Genomic DNA, 21,619 nt, shown 5'->3' with positions numbered 1-21,619 from the left:
AGGAAAATGGAAAGGGAAGGGAAGAGATGGGGTTGACTGGGAGGTTTTAGGTAATTGGGAAGTGCCCTCAAAGAGGATCATGGTAAACTGGGAAGATGATTCAGTGGTTAAAGGCACTTACCTACAAAGCCTGCTAGCCTGAGTTCATTTCCCCAGTACCCATGTAAAGCCAGATGCCCGAAGTGACACATGCATCTGGAGTGGTTTGCAGCAGGAGGAGGCCCTGGCACACCCATTTATTCTCTCTCTCCCCCTGCCCCAGCTTGCAATGTTTTTACAAAGGATTGTGGGACTCTGTCCCTTCCTGTTCTGCTCTTTTGAGTCCTGACTATGATGTTACTAGTTTTTCCAGACCCTGCTGCCATGGTGCTCCCTTCCCACAGGGGGCAACCATGCATGGATGGAAACTTCCAAAACTGTGAACTGAAGTGAACATTTTCGCATTATCAGCAGAATAATCTCAAGTATCTGTTATAGTAATGCAAAGCCAAGAAACACACTTGAGTGTTTTGAGACACATGCATTTTGTCATGCATCTCGGTGATGTATTTCTTCTCCTTTCTAAATAGTTCTTCATTCTACATGCCAGTTCAGCTCAGAATAGACTGTTGGGTCATTCCAAGTTGTGACTATGCAAAAAGAGCTGCTATGGCCATTCATTTGCAAATTTTTTGGAGGTTTTTTTTTTTTTTTTTTGAGGTAGAGTTTCACTCTAGTCAAGGCTGACCTGGAATTCACTATGAAGTCTCAAGGTGGCCACCAACTCATGGTAATCCTCCAACCTCTGCCTCCCAAGCAATGGGATTAAAGGCATGCACCAACATACCTGGCTCAGAGGACATATTTTTATTTCTTGTGAGGCAGTGCCCTAGGAGTGGAATTGGCAGGTCATGTGGTCTGTCTTTAGAAGAAACTGCCAGTTAGTTATCTGATGTGATTGTGACTTTTTAATATACTCATCAGCAATTTATAAAACTTAGTTGGGGCTGAAGAGATAGCCTAGTGGTTAAGGCCCTGGCTGCAAAGTCAAATGATGCAGGTTTAATTCTCCAGAACCCACGTAAACCAGATGCACATGGTGGCACATGTGTCTGGAGTTCATTTGCAGTGGCTGGAGGCTCTGGTGTACCCATTCTCTCTCACTCTCCATCTCACTTTATCTCTCAAATCAATCAATAAATAAAAATACAATATTTATTTAAAAAATTTAACTATTCTACATCCTTGATATTTGGTGTTTCCATCTTAATATACCACTGAATTGAAATGTGCATTTCTGTGATGATCAGTGATGTTGACCACCTCATCATGTACATATTGGTCACTCACAGCCCTTTTTATGTCCTTTCAAATCTAGTATCTACTTTTTATTAAATTTTGTTTTTTTGAGGTAGGGTCTCCTTCTAGCTCAGGCTGACCTAGCAGTCACTATGTAGTCTCATGGTGACCCCAAACTCACAGCGATCCTCCTCCCTCTGCCTCCCGAGTGCTGGGATTAAAGGCGTGCGCCACCACACCTGGACTATTGTCTATTTTTGAGTTGCTTTTATATTATCAACATATGTGAGTTTATTGTGTATTTTGCATATTTTGCATTTATCAGATATACATGTCTGTACCTTAACTTTTTCTTGATGGTGTCTTTGGAAGAGCAAAAAATTTTAATTTTGAGGGAGTCTAGTAGTGTTTGATGTTTTCTGTGTCCTAATTTTCCCATTCCAAAGTTCAAGTAAACTAATGTGTTTTTGCACTGGGGTACAGCCATAAGACTTTGGTCCCTCGCAACTTCTTAGTCTGAATGTTTGATCTTTGGGTCCGGGGGGCATATTATCTTGGGACACTTCCTGTCACCACTGTGACAGGAGTAGCTGTTCACCTCTACATCCTCTTGCTGCCATGATAGTCGACAGACACATAGCGGGCCAAACCCAGACTAAGCCCTCAGAAACCAAGTGTCAAAGGAAGTACTTTCCTTCCTTAATTGGTTCCTATCAGGTATTTCGGTCATGGCTATTCAAAGTAACAAATACATCGAGCTTGCTGCAAGTTTTTTTTTTTAAATTAATTAATTAATTTATTTATTTGAGAGTGACACACAGAGAGAAAGACAGATAGAGGAAGAGAGAGAGAATGGGCGCGCCAGGGCCTCCAGCCTCTGCAAATGAACTCCAGACGCGTGCGCCCCCTTGTGCATCTGGCTAACGTGGGACCTGGGGAACCGAGCCTCGAACCGGGGTCCTTAGGCTTCACAGGCAAGCGCTTAACCGCTAAGCCATCTCTCCAGCCCTTTTTTTAAAATTGTTCCTGGGTAGCACTGGGCTTGACTCCCTCCAGCGTCACAGTACATGGCTTATTTGGCCATGTTCTACAGCTGGTGGATGAGCTCTGAGAGTGGGGCAGAGGCAAGAGTGTAGCTATATGTAGCTGCCTCTTTTCACCAAGCATTTTGGAAAATTCCCTAAAATTTGTATTTTTATTCTCAGCTCAGAATGCAATCTCAGTACTCCAGCTTTGAATTCTTTAATTACTTCTGACAATTAAGGAAAGTCCCTTTCTTGCCTTAAAATTATCTACACATACCAGTTATATTAGTATATGTGTTTTATTCTTATGTGAATATATTTTCTACATGTACTTCTATATATGTTGAGTGGGATGAAAGTTATTTTGCATTACTGGGGTCGGTACCCTATATTTTACTTCTAGAGGTTTCTATTTTCTGTCTAACTTAAAATTTCTAATTCTTATTAACTGGCCTTGGAGTGTTGTGATAGCTATAGCTTTAGAAATTAATGCAATCATGTTAATAGGGCTTGGGGTAGGTATACATTTTAGGCATGAGGGGTTAGCCACTTTGGTCTACTATAGACACTTATCTTTCTACAACCTACCTTTCCCGTAAGTCATTGCTTTTAGAAAATTAATGTTCAAATATTGTCATCTCATTTTAGCTTAATAAATGTTGACTAGGTTGTTCCACTGTTCTACTAATCAGATTCCTTTCTGATTAGTAGAAAGGTCTCAAGACCTTTCACATTTTCAAAAATAACTGAGTATCCTACAAAATGATCTTTTTCAGCCAGGCATGGTAGTGCACATCTTTAATCCCAGCTCTTGAGAGGCAGAGGTAGGGAGGATCACAGTGAGTTCGAGGCCACCCTGAAATGAATTCCAGGTCAGCCTGAGCTAGAGTGAGACCCTACTTAAAAAAAAAAAAAAAAAAAAAAAGATTTTTTTTTCTTTGAGACAGGATCTCATGAATCCCTGGTTGGTCTCTAACTTGATCTGTAGCTGGGCCTAATCCTACTGGTCCTTCTGCCTCTCTGCCCCTGGAGTACTGGGGTCACAGGCTTGTACCAACATACATGATTCTCTTGCTTGTACCTCCCAAGGGCTGAGGTCACAGGCATGTACCACCATGCCTGAGCCTCCTGATCCTCTTGCCTCTGTCTCTCAAGTGCTGGGGTCACAGGCATGCACCACTATGCCTGAGCTTCCTTCCTCTGCCTCCTGAGTATTGGCATCAAAGGCATGCATCACCAAACCTGATCTTCCTGCCTCTACCTTCTGGGTGCTGGAGTCACAGGCATGTACCACCATTTCCAGTTTATGTGCATTCTGAGCTATATCCCCAGCTTTAGTTTTATCCTTTCAAATTTAAAGAAAATAATTTTGACCCAGGATCTTTCTTTGTGGCTCAAGCTGGCCTCAGAGTCATAATTCTCCTGCCTCAACCCCTACCTTAGCCTCCCAATTGCTCAAATTGCAAACTATGCCTGGTTATTCCAATAAGGCTTTTGTGGTACGTGTATGAGACCTATAACTACATATGCCATTTGCTATATGTCATTGAATAAAACTGAGAACATTTGAAGTTATTTATTTATAAAGCTATCACAAAGTCATATATATATATGTGTGTGTATATATATATATATATATATATATATATATATATATATATATATTTTTTTTTTTTTTTTTAAGGCATGGTCTCACTCTAGCCTAAACTGGCCCTGAACTCACTCTGTACTTCCAAGCTGGCCTTGAACTCACAGCACTCCTTCTACCTCTGCCTCCCCAGTGTGGGATTAAAGGAGTGTGCCACCACACCCAGCCAAATTTATATATTAAAATAATATACTTTTATAAAAACATAATTTCCAAATCAAAAAATGTGAAAAATAACTATTAGTATTCTAAAAATCTCTTTACTATCTGTAGCAAAGGAACACTATTGAATTATCATGTCTACTCCTGTTTGGTGGAAGAATACTAGAAAAAAGTCCATCCTCAGCCAGGCATGGTGGCGCACGCCTTTAATCCCAGCACTCCTGAGGCTGAGGTAGGAGGATCGCCGTGAGTTCGAGGCCACCCTGAGACTACATAGTGAATTCCAGGTCAGCCTGGGCCCGAATGAGACCCTACCTCAAACAAACAAACAAAGTCCATCCTCATGAAGTCTCTCCTACCGAGTAGGCTGATGGAGACTCAAGGGGTCTTCTAAACATATTTCAAGAACTGGTACTCTATGAATTGTTTTTGCATGTGTGTATGTGGTATGTATATGCATATTCATATGTGTTGTGGCTAAACATGCATGTGTGTGCATATGTATGTGCAGGCCAGATGACAACCTTAGGTCTGTTTCTCAGAAATGCTGTCCAATTCCTTGAAGACAAGATCTCTCATTCTTTGGAGCTTACTGATTAGGCTAGAACGGCTGGTCAGCAATCTCTAGGGGTCCTTCTGTCTCAGCTTCCCGCACTCTGGGGTTACAGGCATGCACCACCAACCTTGGCATTGTTACATGGGTGCTGGGGTCAGCCTCCCATGCTGACAAATGAGCACTTTACTTTAACTGAGCTACTGGCTCAGGTTCCTCCATGGGAATGTCGCAGTCAGCTTCACATTGCTGGAAGAAAACACCTGAGCAAGAGCAGCTTATGGGAGGGAAGGGTTTATTTTGGCTTACAGACTCAAGGGGAAACTCCATGATGGCAGGGGAAAATGATGGCATGAGCAGAGGGTGAATATCACCTCCTGGCCAACATTAGGTAGACAACAGCAGCAGGAGTGTGTGCCAAACCCTGGCAAATGGAGGCTGGCTATAAATCCACCCCCAACAGGACAGTGCCTCCAGGAGGCTTCAATTCCCAAATGGCCACCAGCCGGGGACCTAGCATTCAGAACACATAAGTTTATAGGGGACACCTGAATCAAGTCACCACTGGGAATTTTATTGCAAAATTACTTTGGGAAACTCCTCATTTAAATTGTGTGAGATAAAAGGGAAACATAGAGTAGGGTAATATGAAGGATATACAAAATTGAAATAAAAATTACCTGAGTTAAATTTTCATAATGATTTCTGTTGAAGAAAATTAAATACATTATAGTAAATGGTATAAATTATACATTACATACATTATATATGCACATATATATAATATACATTATAGTTAAATATTAAAATATTCTATTTGCAACATATACATATGTATATATATATTGGGGGGTTTGAGGTAGGGTCTCACTCTAGCCTAGGCTGACCTGGAATTCACTATGTAGTCTCAGGGTAGCCTTGAACTCATGGCGATCCTCCTACCTATACCTCCCAAGTGCTGGGATTCAATGCGTAAGCCACCACGCCTGGCTTTCAACATATATTTTTAATCCTTTAAATATTCTCCTCATCTTCCATTACACAGATGTAAACCACTTGATGCTAAATGTAAAACAAAAATGAAACATCTTACACTCGTCTATTGATTCACCAATGTATTTATCACTTTTATTTGGGAAGGAATTGTGAAATAGAAAGTAGGACTAGAGAAATGGCTCAGTGGAAATGTAAGAGCAGGGTTCTGATCCTGAGTACACACATAAATGCTGTGGAGACACGGTAACCTGTCTGTAATCCTGAGACAAGCTGGCTAGCTAGGCGAGCTGAATTGCCAAACTCTGGGTTCAAGAGAGAGACCCAACATGTATGGTGGAGCACAACAGAGGAAGACACTTCAGGTCAGTCTCTGGCCTCCACACACAACTGCACACGTGTGTGCCCTCCCGCACATGTGAACATACATACATACATGTATATATGTACCACACAAACACAAAAAGGGAATAGAAAATAGTGATATTAGATGAATGAAAGAATAAAATAATTTTGAGGAGAAATGAATGATCTATAATATTAATTGTGGAATAGATATTAATTAGTAAGAGGAGCCAAAAAAAAAAAAGAAACTTAAATTTAGGAATCCACTTTAGGAAACCTTAGAAGAGGAAGATAAATTCAAGCTAATCAGGAGGGAAGAAATAGAGAAAGAAGGAGAAGAGGAGAAACAGGTGACCTAACTAGATTTCTGTCTATTAAATAAATTGCATCACTAGTTAATAATCTTCCAATATATTTGAGAATGTCTTGGTTGGTGAGTAAAGATTTCTGTAAAACTAATAATGTAGCCGGGCATGGTGGTGCACGCCTTTAATCCCAGCACTGGGAGGCAGAGGTACGAGGATCACTGTGAGTTTGAGGCCACCCTGAGACTCCATAGTGAATTCCCGGTCAGCCTGGACTATAGTGAGACCCTACCTCAAAAAACCAAAAATAAAATAAAATAATAATAATGTAAATAATGTAGTGGTGACTGAAAGTTGAGGCTAAATACTCTAAAAGCTTTAATTATCTGTGTATTTCATGCTTTATTACTTACATAGTTTTATAATACCACAGAAAGCAAATATGAGAATTGGCCACAAACAAATAGCGTTCTTCTTCATCGTCCTAAAAGAAAATGCAAAAGAAACTATTTATACATCCTGGATTCCAGGAGAAGTACATCACAATTCTGTGTTGGGTTTTATATATATATATTAATTAAGTTTGAAAGAAATATAAATGTGGATATAGGCTAAAAGTCACATAGGAGATTAGTTACTTATATAAGATCAAAGGAAAAAGAATGGAGTTCAGCTGGGCATGGTGGCGCACACCTTTAATCCCAGCACTCAGGAGGCAGAGGTAGGAGGATCGCTGTGAGTTCGAGGCCACCCTGAAGACTGCATAGTGAATTCCAGGTCAGCCTGGGCCAGAGTGAGACTCTACCTTGAAAAACCAAAAAAAAAAAAAAAAAAAGAATGGAGGTCAGATTAGAATTAATAGTATACATATAATGTTATTTCGATTCTTTAGTTTCTCTCTGTAACTAGGAACTTATTATACTGAAGTTTAGAAGACAGTCTGATGGCTTGCTATCCTTAACATTTCTAGTATGTTTTTTCTTTCTCACTGATTAATTTTCTGGTTCAATGGTTCTTTATTGCCCAGAGGCTAGGGGACATTTGTTAATGTGTGAAAATGCTTTTGGTTGTTAAAACTGAGTGTTTTATTGGCAAATTAGAAGATTCAATATCACTCTTATTCATTTGCATCATATATGATTTCTTGAATGGAAGAAAAGGGAGCAGAGTTAAAAACAAATATGGAATGGAGAGATTTCTCAGTGGTTAAGGCACTTACCTGCAAAGCCTAATGACCCAGGGTTCAGTTCCCCAGTACCCACATAAAGTCAGATGCACAGTGGAGCATGCGTCTGAAGTTCATTTACAGTGGATGGAAGCCCTGGTGCATTCATTCTCCCTCTATCTCTCTCTCCCTCTCTCTCCTTGCAAATAAATAAATAAAAATATTTTAACCCCCCCCCAAAAAAAGCAACCCTGCTAAAAACTTGCTTTCAGCCCAGAATGGTGGTGCATGCCTTTAATCCCAGCACTTGAGAGACAGAGGTAGAAGGATCACGGTGAGTTTGAGGCTATCCTGAGATGCCATAGTGAATTCTAGGAGAGCCTGAGCTAGAGTGAGACCCTATCTTGAAAAACCAAAACCAAAAAAAAAAAAAAGAAAAAGAAATTTGATTTCAAACTTGGGTATTGCCATCAGGGTATATGACATGAGACCCATTTATCTGAGAATACTAGTAATATTAAGATGTGACTATAGCCGGGTGTGGCGGTGCATGCCTTTAATCCCAGCATTTGGGAGGCAGAGGTAGGAGGACTGCCATGAGTTCAAGGCCACCCTGAGACTACAGAGTTAATTCCAGGTCAGCCTGACCAGAGCGAGACCCTACCTCAAAAAAAAAAAAAAAAAAAAAAAAAAAAAAAAAAAAAAAAACCAACAAAACAATGGGGAGGTAATATGATGGAGAATGGAATTTCAAAGGGGAAGGTGTGGGGGGTGGGGAGGGAGGGAATTACTATGGGATTTTTTTATAATCATGGAAAATGCTAATAAAAATTTAAAAAATTAAAACAACAACAACAAAAAAAAAAAAAGATGTGACTATAGGGCTGGAGAAATGACTTAGCAGTTAAGGCACTTGTCTGCGAAGCCTAAAGACCCAGGTTCAATTCATGAGGACCCATGTAAGCCAGACGCACAAGGTGGCACACATGTCTGGAGTTTGTTTGCAGTAGCTAGAGGCCCTGATGTGCCCATTCTCAATCTCTCTCTCTCTCACTCTTGCTCTCTCTGTATCTGCCTCTTTCTCTCAAATAAATAAGTAAATACATTTTTAAAAGATGTGACAATAGACTTTAACATACTTATTAATAAAAAAAACTAATGTAGAGGTTTGGGTATGGTCCAGCACTTTCCAAACATGTGCAAGGCCATACGTTCAATATCAGCATCAAAATACCTACATACTTAAAGCAAATTAAGGTTAAATCATATGTCATTTCATGTGTATTCTTATTTTGGTGCTAGTTATTGAAGGTGGGACTTTGTGCATGCTAATCAAGTGTTCTGCCATTGAGCTATGTCCCCACCCCTTTTCATAATTTATAATTTATTTGGGTCTTTTGAGGTAGGATCTCATTCTAGCCCAGGCTGACCTGGAATTCACTATGTAGTCACAGGCTGGCCTTGAATTTACAGCAATCCTTCTACCTCAGCCTCCCAAGTGTTGAAAACAAAGGTGTATTCCACCATGCCTGGCATAATTTATAATTGGACGTGAGCTATAATCTAAAATTAATAATAACATATTGGCAATAATTTTAACATAGCTAGTACTTAAAGTTAGAATTAATACTCTTTAGAACAGGTTATGTTGAAAACCTCAAAATGTAATTGAGATGAAAATTCAATAAGCTATCATTCGAATCAACTTACTGTGCCTGTAACAAGTGGTTTCACAGCGTGCATTCCAGGAGTACTGCAGCGCAACATTGTATTGGGTGAGCTAGTGTTTCAAAAGAACAGTAAAGAAGAAATAACTACATGTGCACCGGAGGTTAATAATAAAAAAAAAAATACCCCCACTACGTTTTAAGCCTAAACACTTCAACCGTATGCTTTATGAGAAAAACAGTAAATAGGGCAATATTGTACTTCTATTTTAAAAGTGATTTGGGGGCTGGAGAGATGGCTTAGCGGTTAAGCGCTTGCCTGTGAAGCCTAAGGACCCCGGTTTGAGGCTCGGTTCCCCAGGACCCACGTTAGCCAGATGCACAAGGGGGCGCACGCGTCTGGAGTTCGTTTGCAGAGGCTGGAAGCCCTGGTGCGCCCATTCTCTCTCTCTCCCTCTACCTGTCTTTCTCTCTGTGTCTGTCGCTCTCAAATAAATAAATAAAAAATGTACAAAAAAAAATTTTAAAAAAAAAGTGATTTGGGGCCTGGAGATGGCTTAGTGGGTAAGGTGCTTGCCTGTGAAGTCTAAGGACCCAGGTTCAATTCCCCAGTACCCATGTAAGCCAGATGCACAAGGTGGCACATGTGTCTGGAGTTTGTTTGCAGTGGCTAGAGGCCCTGGTGTGCCCATTCTCTGTCTTTCTCTATCTGCCTCTCTCTCAAATAAAATAAAACATTTTTAAAAAATGATTTTGGACTGGAGAGATGGCTTAGCAGTTAAGGCGATTGCCTGTGATGCCCAAGAACCCAGGCTTTGATTCCCCAGGACCCATGTAAGCCAGATGGACCTGGTGTTGCATGAATCTGGAGTTTGTTTGCAGTGGCAAGAGGCCCTGTCATGCCCATTCTCTCTCTCTCTCTCTCTTTCTCTTTTGTAAACAAATAAAATATTTTTTGGTTATCAAATTTTTTTTTAAAGGAGCTTGCTTGCAAAGCTTGGTGACCAGGATTCAATTCCCAGAAACCATGTAAAACCAGATGCACAAAATGGCACATGCATCTGGAATTTTTTATTTTATTTTTTAATTTTTTTATGACAGAACGAGAGGATGGGTGCACCAGGGCCTCTAGCCACTACAAACAAACTCCAGATGCATGCATCATCATATGCATCTGGTTTACATGGGTTCTGAGGAATCAAACCTGAGTCCTTAGGCTTCGCAGGCAAGGGCTGTAATAGCTAAACCATTCTCCAGCCCAAATGAAATATTGTTAGCCAGGGTTGGTGGTACACGCCTTTAATCCCAGCATTTGGGAGGCAGAGGTAGGAGGATCATTGAGTTCAAGGGTTCTCTGAGACTACATTGTGAATTCCAGGTCAGCCTAGACACTACCTTGAAAAAAAAAAAATTAAGTGATTTTACTTGCCTTTTCACATCTATTCAGTGGAAGAAAATTTACATTAAGTCATTGCTTTGAATCTGTCCACATTATATGAATGAATGACTTGTTTTATTTTGTGTGTATTTGTGAGTGTATGTGTGTGCATACGTGAGGAGCCCAGAGGACAACCTTGGATGGTGTCATTGGTATCATGGGGTGCCTTCTTTGACACAGGCTCTCCTGTTGGCATGGAACTCATCAATTAGGCTATACCCATTAGTCAGTGAGCTCTAGGGATCCTCCTACTTCCACATCACAAATTCTTGGACTACACGTGCGCACTGCCATGCTTGGCATTTTATGTAGGTTCTGGGGATCCAAACTCGGGTCCTCAGGCTTATATGATAAGTACCAATTGAACTATCTCTCCAGCCTACAAATGTCTTATTTTTTCTTTGCTATTCATGTTAAAAATTTCACCTTTCATTTCCAACTGAACACATATCTGGTACACTCCACTTAGAAAATGAGGTTCCTTCATACTCCAAATTAATCTACAAAAGAAGGTAAGTGTTCAGGTTGAGATTCTGTTTCAAAATATTCTCCTCGGGGGCTGGGGAAATGGCTTAGTGGTTAAGGACCCCAGTTCATTTCCCCAGGACCCACATAAACCAGGTACACAAGGAGGCGCATGCATCTGGAGTTTATTTGCAGTGGTTGGAAGCTCTAGCATGCCCATTCTCTCTTTCTCTCTATCTGCCTCTTCTTCTCTCTCAAATAAATAAACATAATATTTAAAAATATATTCTCCTCAGTATTAAGTTGTGGGTTTGGTTTTCTGGTCCTTATTTAAAGAAAGAACTAAAATTCGATTACTTTGACTTTTTTTCTTTTGGTTTTTCAAGATAGAGTCTCATCCAGGCTGAACTGAAATCCACTATGTGGTCTCCTGTACTCACAGTGATCCTCCTATCTTTGCCTCCCCAGTGCTGGGACTAAAGGTGTGTGCCACCACACCTGGTCTTCAACTACTTTGCAAGTGCACAAAATAATGTGACAAGGGACAGTAGTCTCTCCCCAAATCTGTAAGCTCTTTTAAATTTGTTTTTGAAGTGGTGGGACTTGAATGCAAGGCCTAATCACATGCTCTACCACTGAGTAGGCTTTGCCCCTGGCCCCAACACACTTTGAATTTTATTTTACTTCAGAAATAATCTATTATGTGTCTGGAAGTTGAGTGGCACTCTGACACATTCTGAAGATCTTGAAAGAGGAAAAAAGGTTGGAGAGAGGGCACAGTGGTTAAGGCATTTGCCTGAGATGCCTAACAACCTGGGTTCTATTCCCCAGTCTCCACATAAAGGCAGATGCACAGAGTGGTGCATGCATCTAGAGTTCATTTGCAGTGGCTAGAGGCCCTGGAGCACCTATTCTCTCTCTCTCTTTCCCTCTACAATTGCAAATAAATAAAATAGCAAAAAAAAAAAAAAAAAAAAGAGAGAGAGAGAGAGAGAGAGAGAGAAAGTCACTCCTGAGGCACACCGGCCCCTAGAGGTAGGGATTCTAATTACTCCACAGTGAGCACCAAAAACCCTACTGAGGAGGGCCCACAGGGAAATGTGAACTGGAGGAGAGGGTTATACTACAACCTGTGTAAATCTATCTATCTATCTATCTATCTATCTATCTATCTATCTATCTATCTATCTATCATCTACCTATCTATCTATCTATTATCTATCTATCTATCTATCTATCTATCTATCTATCTATCTATCATCTACCTATCTATCTATCTATTATCTATCTATCTATCTATCTATCTATCTATCTATCTATCTATCTATCATCTATTACCTATCAATCTACTCATTTTCAGTTCCAAGATCCTATCATTTACCCATTAGTGGCCATCAACCCTTATGGCTTCATGGACTTCCTTTTCCCTGATTCTGAAGCTACTGTTCCTTCTTGTTTCCCGGGTCTTTCATGCACAGCTCTTTTTCTTTTTTCTCATCCTGAAGTTTGTTGGTCATGTCCTAAAACTGGTATTCTGTCTTGGCTCTGGTCCTCTATTAGTACAGGTGAGGAGTTAGGAAATTGGAAAAAAAAAGAAAAAGAGGTAGCTTCTCAAAGAAGCAGCTTAAAAATTTCAAACACTGACTGGAGGGAGCTAAACTGTCCACAATCTAATGGGCAAGCTCATGATGGCAAATGCACACATCTTCCTAGACAAAAGCCAAAAAGTGAGCTCAAGAGAGTAAGTTGGCTCAGCTACCTCCTATCACAAACACCCATTCTGAGTTTTGGTCCACACAGAACAGCCTTCTTCCTTGGTTGGTACAAGGTAGTGAGAGTCTAGTTTTCACACTCAAGGCTCTGGGCAGAATGCACGTTTCATGTGCATCCCAATAAAAGCTAATTGTGGACTGGGGAACTGGCTAAGCAGTTAAAGGCATTTGCTTGCAAAGCCTGCTGGCCTGGGTTTGATTCCCCAGCACCCAGATGCACAAAATGGCACATGTCACTGTTTTGGCATGTCCATTTCTCTCTCTCTCATAAATAAGTAAAACTACCTTAAAAAAAAAAAGTCTCGCCGGGCGTGGTGGCGCATGCCTTTAATCCCAGCACTCGGGAGGCAGAGGAAGGAAGAAAGGAAGGAGGATCACCATGAGTTCGAGGCCACCCTGAGACTCTATAGTGAATTCCAGGTCAGCCTGGGCTAGAGTGAGACCCTACCTCGAAAAACCAAAAAATTTTTTTAAAAAAGTCTCGGCTGGAGAGATGGCTTAGTGGTTAAGTGCTTGCCTGAGAAGCCTAAGGACCCCAGTTCAAGGCTCGATTCCCCAGGACCCACATTAGCCAGATGCACAAGGGGGCACATGCATCTGGAGTTCATTTGAAGGGGCTGGAGGTCCTGGCATGTCCATTCTGTCTTTCTATATCCCTCCTTCTCTCTCTGTCTGTTGCTCTCAAATAAATAAATAAAAATAAAAACAAATAAGTTAAAAAACAAAAAAACCAACTTGCTCCTAAAAAAATAGTATCAATGTACAAGGACTTAGTGTGACTTGTTTGTCATATTTTTTTAAAGTTTCTTTAAGGGCTGGAGAGATGGCTTGGTGGTTAAGGTACTTACCAGCCAGAGGACCCAGGTTCAGTTCCCCAGTACTCAGACAAAGCCAGATGGACAAGGTAGCACATGCATCTGGAGTTTGTTTGCCATAGCTAGAGGTCCTGGCATGCCCATTCTCTCTCCCTCTCTCTCTTTATGTCTTTCTGTCTCTCACATAAATAAATACATAATTTTTTTTAAGTTTCTTTAAGGCCAGGCTAGTGGCACACACCTTTAATTTCAGCTCTTGGGAGGCAGAGGTAGGAGGATCACTGTGAGTTCAAGGCCAGCCTGGGATTACAGAGTGAGTTCCAGGTCAGCCTGGGCTACAGTGAGACCCTACCTCAAAAAAAAATTTGTTTTTTAAATAAATAGTTAAGCCCATTGACACCTGAAGATTTTAAGTATGTTGAGATGAATCACTACAATGTCCAGACTACTGTAATAGCTGCTTAAGGAAGCAAAAGAAAGCCAGTGAGTTCCAGCCTCTAAAGCCTGCACCAGTGACAAGGATTCATTGGCTAATCCCACTTAAAGGAAACTTGTGCTAATTTCTAGATAATGTGAGAAGTCCACAGGAATGTCTGAAGGACATAGACCTCAAAACTAATCAGCCAAAGACACTTTCCATGAAATGCAAGGAGGAGAAATGCCACTGGGCAGGAGGAGGAAAGACAGTCATGCAGGGAGGGGAGCTCTGGTGAATGAGGGGAGCTGAGTCTGAAAGCACTGCTTTGTTCTGGGGTCTTTGCAAAGCAATAGCAGAGGGAACATGACACTGTGCATATAGGAGAGGTATTTTCACTTACCCTTCCTCTCTAAAGAATCAAGAAAATGGGCCGGAGCTGGGTGTGGTGGCGCATGCCTTTAATCCCAACACTCGGGAGGCAGAGGTAGGAGGATTGCTGTAAATTTGAGGCCACCCTTAGAACTACATAGTGAATCCAGGTCAGCCTGGGTTACAGTGAGATCCTACCTTGAAAAAAAAAAAAGAAGAATCAATGGAAAGGGATGGAGAGATGGCTTAGCAGTTAAGACATTTGTCTGTGAAGCCAAAGGACCAAGGTTCGATTCCCCAGGACCCACATAAGCCAGATGCACAAGGTGGTGAATGCATCTGGAGTTCATTTACAGTGGCTGAAGGCTGTGGCACACCCAGTCTCTCTCTCTAATAAAAAAATTAATTTTTTTAAATCAAGAAAAAAAGGCTTCATATTTTTTTAAAAAAAAGTCTGGGCGTGATGGTACACACCTTTTATTTTTTTTTTTTAGATTTTTTTTTCATTTTTATTTATTTATTTGAGTGTGACAGAGAGAGAAAGAGACAGAGAAAGAGAGAGAGAGAGAGAGAGAGAGAGAGAGAGAGAGAATGGGCGCGCCAGGGCTTCCAGCCACTGCTAACGAACTCCAGACGCGTGTGCCCCCTTGTGCATCTGGCTAACGTGGGTCCTGGGGAATTGAGCCTCGAACTGGGGTCCTTAGGCTTCACAGGCAAGCGCTTAACTGCTAAGCCATCTCTCCAGCCCAGTACACACCTTTAATCCCAGCACTAGGGAGGCAGAGGTAGGAGGACTACTGTGAATTTGATGTTAGCTTGGTACAACAGAGTGAGTTCCAGGTCAGCCAGGCTTAGAGCAATACACTACCTCGAAAAAAAGAAAGAAAGGAAGGAAGGAAGGAAGGGCAGGCTGGAGAGATAGGTTAACGGTTAAGGCAAAGCCAAAGGACCTCGGTTTGATTCCCCAGGACTCATGTAAGCCAGATGCACAAGGTGGCACATGTTTCTGGAGTTCATTTGTAGTGGCTGGAGGCCCTAGCATACCCATTCTCTCTCTCTCTCTCTCTCTGTCTTTCTCTCTCTCAAATAAATAACTAATAAAATATTTAAAGAAAGAAAGAAAAGCTGGGCATGGTGGCGTATGCCTTTAGTCCCAGCACTCGGGAGGCAGAGGTAGGAGGATCGCCATGAGTTCAAGGCCACCCTGAGACTACATAGTGAATTCCAGGTCAGCCTGAACTAGAGTGAGACCCTACCTTGGAAAACCAAAAAGAAAGAAAGGAAGAAAGAAAGGAAGGAAGGAAGGAAGGAAGAAAAATAGAAAACATGTCAGTACTTACAAAGGTTATTTACAAGTAATCTTTAATTATCTGGCTATGCAATATTTTATTACCTATTTACCAGCTGCTGGACTCCTAGGTGTTTTCCACTTTGGGGTTACTATGAACAATGCTCCCATGAATGTTCCCCTACATGTTTTCATATGGACATGTTTTCTCTTACTTATATAGCTATGAGTGAAATGGAGGGCTCACATCAGCAGTGTTATGCTCAGCTATTTGAACACTTGCCATACTGTCTCAAAGTGACTGCACCATTTCACGTGTATGAGGGTTCCAATATTTATGTTCTTTGATTATAGTCGCTAGATTTGGTGAGAAGTAGAGCTTCAGAACTGTTTGCATTTCCCTGATAGGAAATATGCTTCTTACCTTTTGAATATCTTCTTATCTTTTGAATATCAAAATACATATTCAGATCTTTTGCTCATTTAAAAAGCAATTGGGCAGGGGGGCACTGAAGAGATGGCTCAGCAGTTAAAGCGCTTGCTTGCAAAGCCTAAAAACCCAGGTTCAATTCCCCATATAAAGCCAGATGCTCAAGATGGCACATGCATCTGGTGTGCATTTACAGAGGCTGGAGGCCCTGGCATACCCATTCTCTCAGTCTGTCTCTCTCCTCTCTCTGCTTGCAAATAAGTAAATAAAAATATTTTTAAAAAAAAGCAACCGGAAAAAAAAAAAAAAAAAGCAACTGGGTGTGGTAGGGCACGCCTTTAATCCCAGCACTGAGGAGGCGGAGGTAGGAGGATCACTGTGAGTTCGAGGCCACCTGAGACTACATAGTGAATTCCAGGTCAACCTGAGTTACAGTGAGAGCCTACCTCGAAAAACATAAACAAAACAAAACAAAATAGTAATAATAATAATTAATTAATTAATTAAAACAAAATAAAAAGTAATTTGGGGCTGGAGAAATGGCTTAGCAGTTAAGGCATTAGCCTGTGAAGCCGAAAGACCCAGGTTCAATTCCTCAGTACCCATGTTAGACAGATGCATAGGTGCTACATGAGTCTGAAGTTCCTTTGCAGTGGCTGGAGGCCTTGGAGTGCCCATTCTCTCTCTCCCTCTTTCTCTAGCTCAATCTCTCAAATAAGTAAATAGAAGAATAACTAAAAAGATAAAATAAAATAGAAAGCAATTGGGCTGGGCATAGTGGTGCACATCTTTAATCCCAGCACTCAGGAGGCAGAGAAGTAGGAGGACTGCTGTGAGATCAAGGCCAGCCTGGGACTACAGAGTGAGTCCCTGGTCAGCCTGGGCTAGAGTGAGACTCTGCCTTAAAAAAAAAAATGCCGGTCAGCCTGGGCAAGAGCCTACCTCAAAAATACAAACAAAAATTTTGATTCTTTGTTGTTGTTGTTATTTTATTTGCTTATGAGAGAGAGAGAGAGATGGAGGGAGAGAGAGGAAGAGAATGGGCATACCAGGGCCTCTAGCCACTGCAAATGAACTCTAGCCATATGCATCACCTATGCATCTGGCTTATGTGGGTCCTGGGGAGGCAAACCTGGGTCCTTGGCTTTGTAGGCAAGCACTTTAACCACTAAGCCATGTCCCCAACCTCAGATTCTTTGTCCATCATTGAATTATAATCATTCTTTATGTGTCCTAAGGACAAGTTCCTTACTAGGTAAATGATTTGCAAAGTTCTTCTCCCATTCTGTAAATTGTCTTTTCACCCTCTTTTTTTGTTTGTTTGTTTGCTTGCTTTTTTGTTTTTTGAGGTAGGATTTTGCTCTAGCCCAGACTGCCCTGGAATTTACTATGTTCTCAGGGTGGCCTTGAACTCATGGCAATCCTCCAATCTCTGCCTCTTGAGTGCTTAGGTGGGTTTTGGGGAATTGAACGTCAGTCCCAGGCTTCATAGGCGAGCTCCTTAGTTGCTAAGCCATTTCTCCAGCCCAGAATATATGAATACAGTATCATTCACACTTTTGTAATTGCAATTAGGCAGTATTAAGTAGAAATGAACTAGATATAGTATTCATTTTAAAAAGTAAGCTGTTGAGCATGGTGGTAATGTACACCTTTAATCAATCCTAGCACTTGGAGGCAGGGGTAGGAGGCGTTCAAGGCCACCCTGAGACTACATAGTGAGTTCCAGGTCAGCCTGAAATACAGTGAAGCCCTACCTTGGAAAACCAAAAAAATAAAGTAAAATAAAAAAGTAAGCTGGGCGTGGTGGTGCACACCTTCAATTCTAACACTTGGGAGGCAGAGGAAGGAGGATCACTTGGAGTTCAAGGCCAGTCTGGGACTCCAGAGTGTGTTCTAGGTCAGCCCGGGCCAGAGTGAGACTCTGCCTTGAAAAAAACAAAACCAAACAAGTGAAAAAAGTAACACAAAGCCGGGCATGGTGGCACCTGCCTTTAATCCCAGCGCTTGGGAGGCAGAGGTAGGAGGATTGCCGTGAGTTTGAGGCCACACTGAGACTACATAGTGAATTCCATCTCAGCCTGGGCTAGAGCGAGACCCTACCTTGAAAAACAAACAAACAAAAAAGTAATATGGAGACTGAGATTTACCCTACATTTACTGTTGTATAGATAGCTCTGGGTTTCGCCCAGTATGAATTTACATCTGTTGAACAATAATTATTACTCTCTCTCATTCTTTTTTTTTTTTTTTTTGGTTTTTCAAGGTGGGGTCTCACTCTAGCCCAAGCTGACCTGGAATTCACTATGTATTCTCAGGGTGGCCTTGAACTCTCAGTCCTACCTCTGCCTTCCGAGTACTGGGATTAAAGCTGCCATGCCTGGCCTTCTCTTTGTCATTCTTAATAGTTTAGACAATAGTTACCATATACATATGTTTCATAATACAATTTTGTGAACATTAAACCACAAAACACAGAAAAGAACACTATTTATTTTTATTATATACATATTTGACGACAAGTATTGGAAAGGGCACCTATATTACCATGATAAATGGGATAAAGAAAGCAAAATAGAGCTGGGCATGGTGGTGCACGCCTTTAATCCCAACACTCAGGAGGCAGAAGTAGGAGGATCGCTGTGAGTTCGAGGCCAGCCTGAGACTACATAGTAAATTCCAGGTCTGCTTAGGCCAGAGAGACCCTACCTTGAAAAAAAAAGAAGAAAAGAAAGTGAAATAATAATAGAAAACTAAAAATAAAACAGTGGTGTGGAGCTGTAAAGTAGAGTATTATTAGTAGATTTTGCTTGAAGTTTCAAAAATGGTCATTTAAAAAAAAATTCAATACTTACAGTACTCCTGGTACTAAAAATGTGATAGTTTAGGCTTTTAGTGTGATACCTGTAGAGGAAAAGGGAAAATGTGAGTATTAACACTCATTTCTCCTCCAAACATAAGAGATTCTATACTTGGTGAGGAGCAAACTTAGGCTTCCAAGTTTAACCTTTCCTGGAACCCAAATCCAGAGGTAAAATTGAGGTTCTCAGTGACCACTACCCATCACTCTAGGAATGTTAGGGGCTGCTCAGCACATGAAGATACTGATGTGACACAGGAAATAGACATTCTTTTTTTCTTTTTGTTTTTTGAGTCAGGATCTTGCTATACATAGCCCTGGCTGGCCTGGCTCTCACCATGCAGTTTCATGTTAGCCTGTGCTATATGATGATGTCTCAGTCTCCCAAGTGCTGGGATTGCGGACATTTACTGCACTCTTGGACTCTAAGAAGGTATCTTTCCCGATCTTTCTAGTGTTTACCACCTTACCCCCTCTTCACAGTTAAAGAGGCATGAGCAGGGGGAATAACTCGCTAGTAGAGTGCCTGCCTTATATATACATGGCCTTGGGTTTGATTCTCCAATTCAAAATTATTTAACCTTTACCTCTCAATAGTTAAGTCCCTTTCTGATTTCACTTCTTCCTCTTTCTTCAACCTACAGTCTGTATCATTTAGGTGAGCCATTTTCTCTTAGGTGCTTTACCTATTTCTCCTACTAGAGCCATGGTCCTGGGCATTTAACAGAAGGACATGCTAAAACCATTTACTGTGGCAACTGCAGAAAGTAAAGGAATTCCACAGAAAGTCTAAGCCCATGACATTTAGCATGAACCATATTAATGTAGGATGGAATTTGCCTTGGAGACCAAAAGCATTTTTAGGGACCAAGAAGATCATTCTATTCATTATAAATCTGGCTCCATAGACCTAGCAGACCACTAGAGAAAACATGCACTTTTCAAACACACACAGAACATTTATTAAAAAAAAATGGTTATGGAGTGGCCCCTGAGCCAAATATCAACAAATTTCCAATAGACATCAAATGTACATGCCCTTTGCCAAACAGTATGATTAAGAAGCAATTAACAAAACATAACATTTAAATCTTGATCAGGGCTGGGGAGGGGGCACTCCAGGCCGAGTCTGGGGCGCTCCAGGCCAAGTCTGGGGCGCTGGTGAGGAGAGTAAAGAGTTTAAATACAAGGTCATGGCAAAACATCTGAAGTTCATTGCCAGGACTGTGATGGTGCAGGAAGGGAAGACGGAAGGTGCATACTGGACTCTGAACAGAATCCTCACGACACCATGAGAAGCCTTGCCGCCGCCGACACCGTGAAAGCTATGGCACGTGGGAGGATCTACAACATGGAAATGGCTTGAAAGATCAACTTTTTGATGCGAAAGAACAGGGCAGACCCGTGGCAGGACTGCTGAGGCCTGTGGATAAGAGGCCCACATCCAGCTGTCTTCACCTCTTTTCTTTATCCATCCCTATTTTCTCTTACCTTTCTTTTCAATAAACTCAAGAAAACCTGCAAAAAAAAAAAAAAAAAATTTGCCGGGCGTGGTGGCGCATGCCTTTAATCCCAGCACTCAGGAGGCAGAGGTAGGAGGATCGCCGTGAGTTCGAGGCCACCCTGCAACTACATAGTGAGTTCCAGGTCAGGGTGGACTAGAGTGAGACCCCACCTCGAAAAACAAAAACAACAACAAAAAAATCTTGACCAGGCGTGGTGGTGCATGCCTTTAATCCCAGCTCTTGGGAGGCAGAGGTAGGGTACCCTGAGACTAGAGGGAATTCTAGGTCAGCCTGGGCTACAGCAAGACCCTACCTTGAAAAACCAGAAAAAGAAAAAAAGAAGAAGAAGAAGAAAGAAGGAAGAAGAAAGCTCCCAGACTATCAGTGAAATGTGTAAAGAAGTTGAAGCTGAGTTGCATGTGGTGGTATGCACCTGTAACCTCAGCCCTCAGGAGGCTGAGGCAGAAAGATAAACCTGCACTACACAGTGAGACCATTTCAAAAGCGCGCCTCTAATCCCGGTACTAGAGAGGTAGAAGCAGGAGGATTGCTGTGAGTTCGAAGCCAGCCTGAGACTGCTTAGTGAATTCCAGGTCCTAGAATTGAGCTAAGTGTTCTAGTAAGCAGAGTGGATGCCAGGTTGTTCCAATGAAAGGGGCTGAGAAAGGGACTAAGAATAAAATTGGATCAGTCATTTGAAAGTTACTTTTCTTGGTCTGGAGGGATGGCTTAGCCGTTAAGGCATTTGCCTTGCAAAGCCAAATGACCCAGGTTCGATTCCCCAGGACCCACGTTAGTCAGATGCACAAGGGGGTGCACATGTCTGGAGTTCATTTGCAGTGGCTGGAGGCCTTGGCGTACCCATTCTCTCTCTCTCTCCTTGCCTCTTTCTCTGTCAAATAAGTAAATAAATAAAATTTTTTGAAAAAAAGTTATTTTACTTATAAGATGGAGAGCAGGAATCAGAGTAACAGAAAAATCATTGACTGTTCAGCATCAGGTAACCTTTGGTTATCTTTCAGTAGGATTAATGTTGGTTGAAACAGATTTGGTTGTGAATTTAGCCATTTTCTCTCCCAATTTCTTGGGTTAGTTTCTGGCTTGGGACTGGGGAACTT

The 21,619-nt window shown here is 41.5% G+C and overlaps 1 protein-coding gene and 1 pseudogene across 1 annotated transcript in view; one reads left to right on the top strand and one right to left on the bottom strand.

Moving 5' to 3' along the window:
• Positions 1-21,619, bottom strand: part of Catspere (catsper channel auxiliary subunit epsilon) — a 117,515-nt gene that overhangs the window by 87,496 nt on the left and 8,400 nt on the right. Inside the window, exons 2-6 of the mRNA XM_045133045.1 lie at positions 18,992-19,040; positions 11,006-11,079; positions 9,185-9,254; positions 6,723-6,793; positions 5,347-5,371 (exon numbers count right to left, since the gene is read on the bottom strand). Of these exons, the coding sequence (XP_044988980.1) occupies positions 5,347-5,371; positions 6,723-6,793; positions 9,185-9,254; positions 11,006-11,079; positions 18,992-19,040 (289 nt within the window). The remainder of the gene's footprint in view (positions 1-5,346; positions 5,372-6,722; positions 6,794-9,184; positions 9,255-11,005; positions 11,080-18,991; positions 19,041-21,619) is intronic.
• LOC101610214 lies at positions 20,190-20,416 on the top strand (annotated as a pseudogene).

The sequence above is a fragment of the Jaculus jaculus genome, chromosome 1, assembly GCF_020740685.1.
Source record: "Jaculus jaculus isolate mJacJac1 chromosome 1, mJacJac1.mat.Y.cur, whole genome shotgun sequence".
NCBI lineage: Eukaryota > Metazoa > Chordata > Mammalia > Rodentia > Dipodidae > Jaculus > Jaculus jaculus.
Note: the sequence above shows the minus strand (reverse complement) of the source record. Positions and strands in the feature narration are given on the sequence as shown.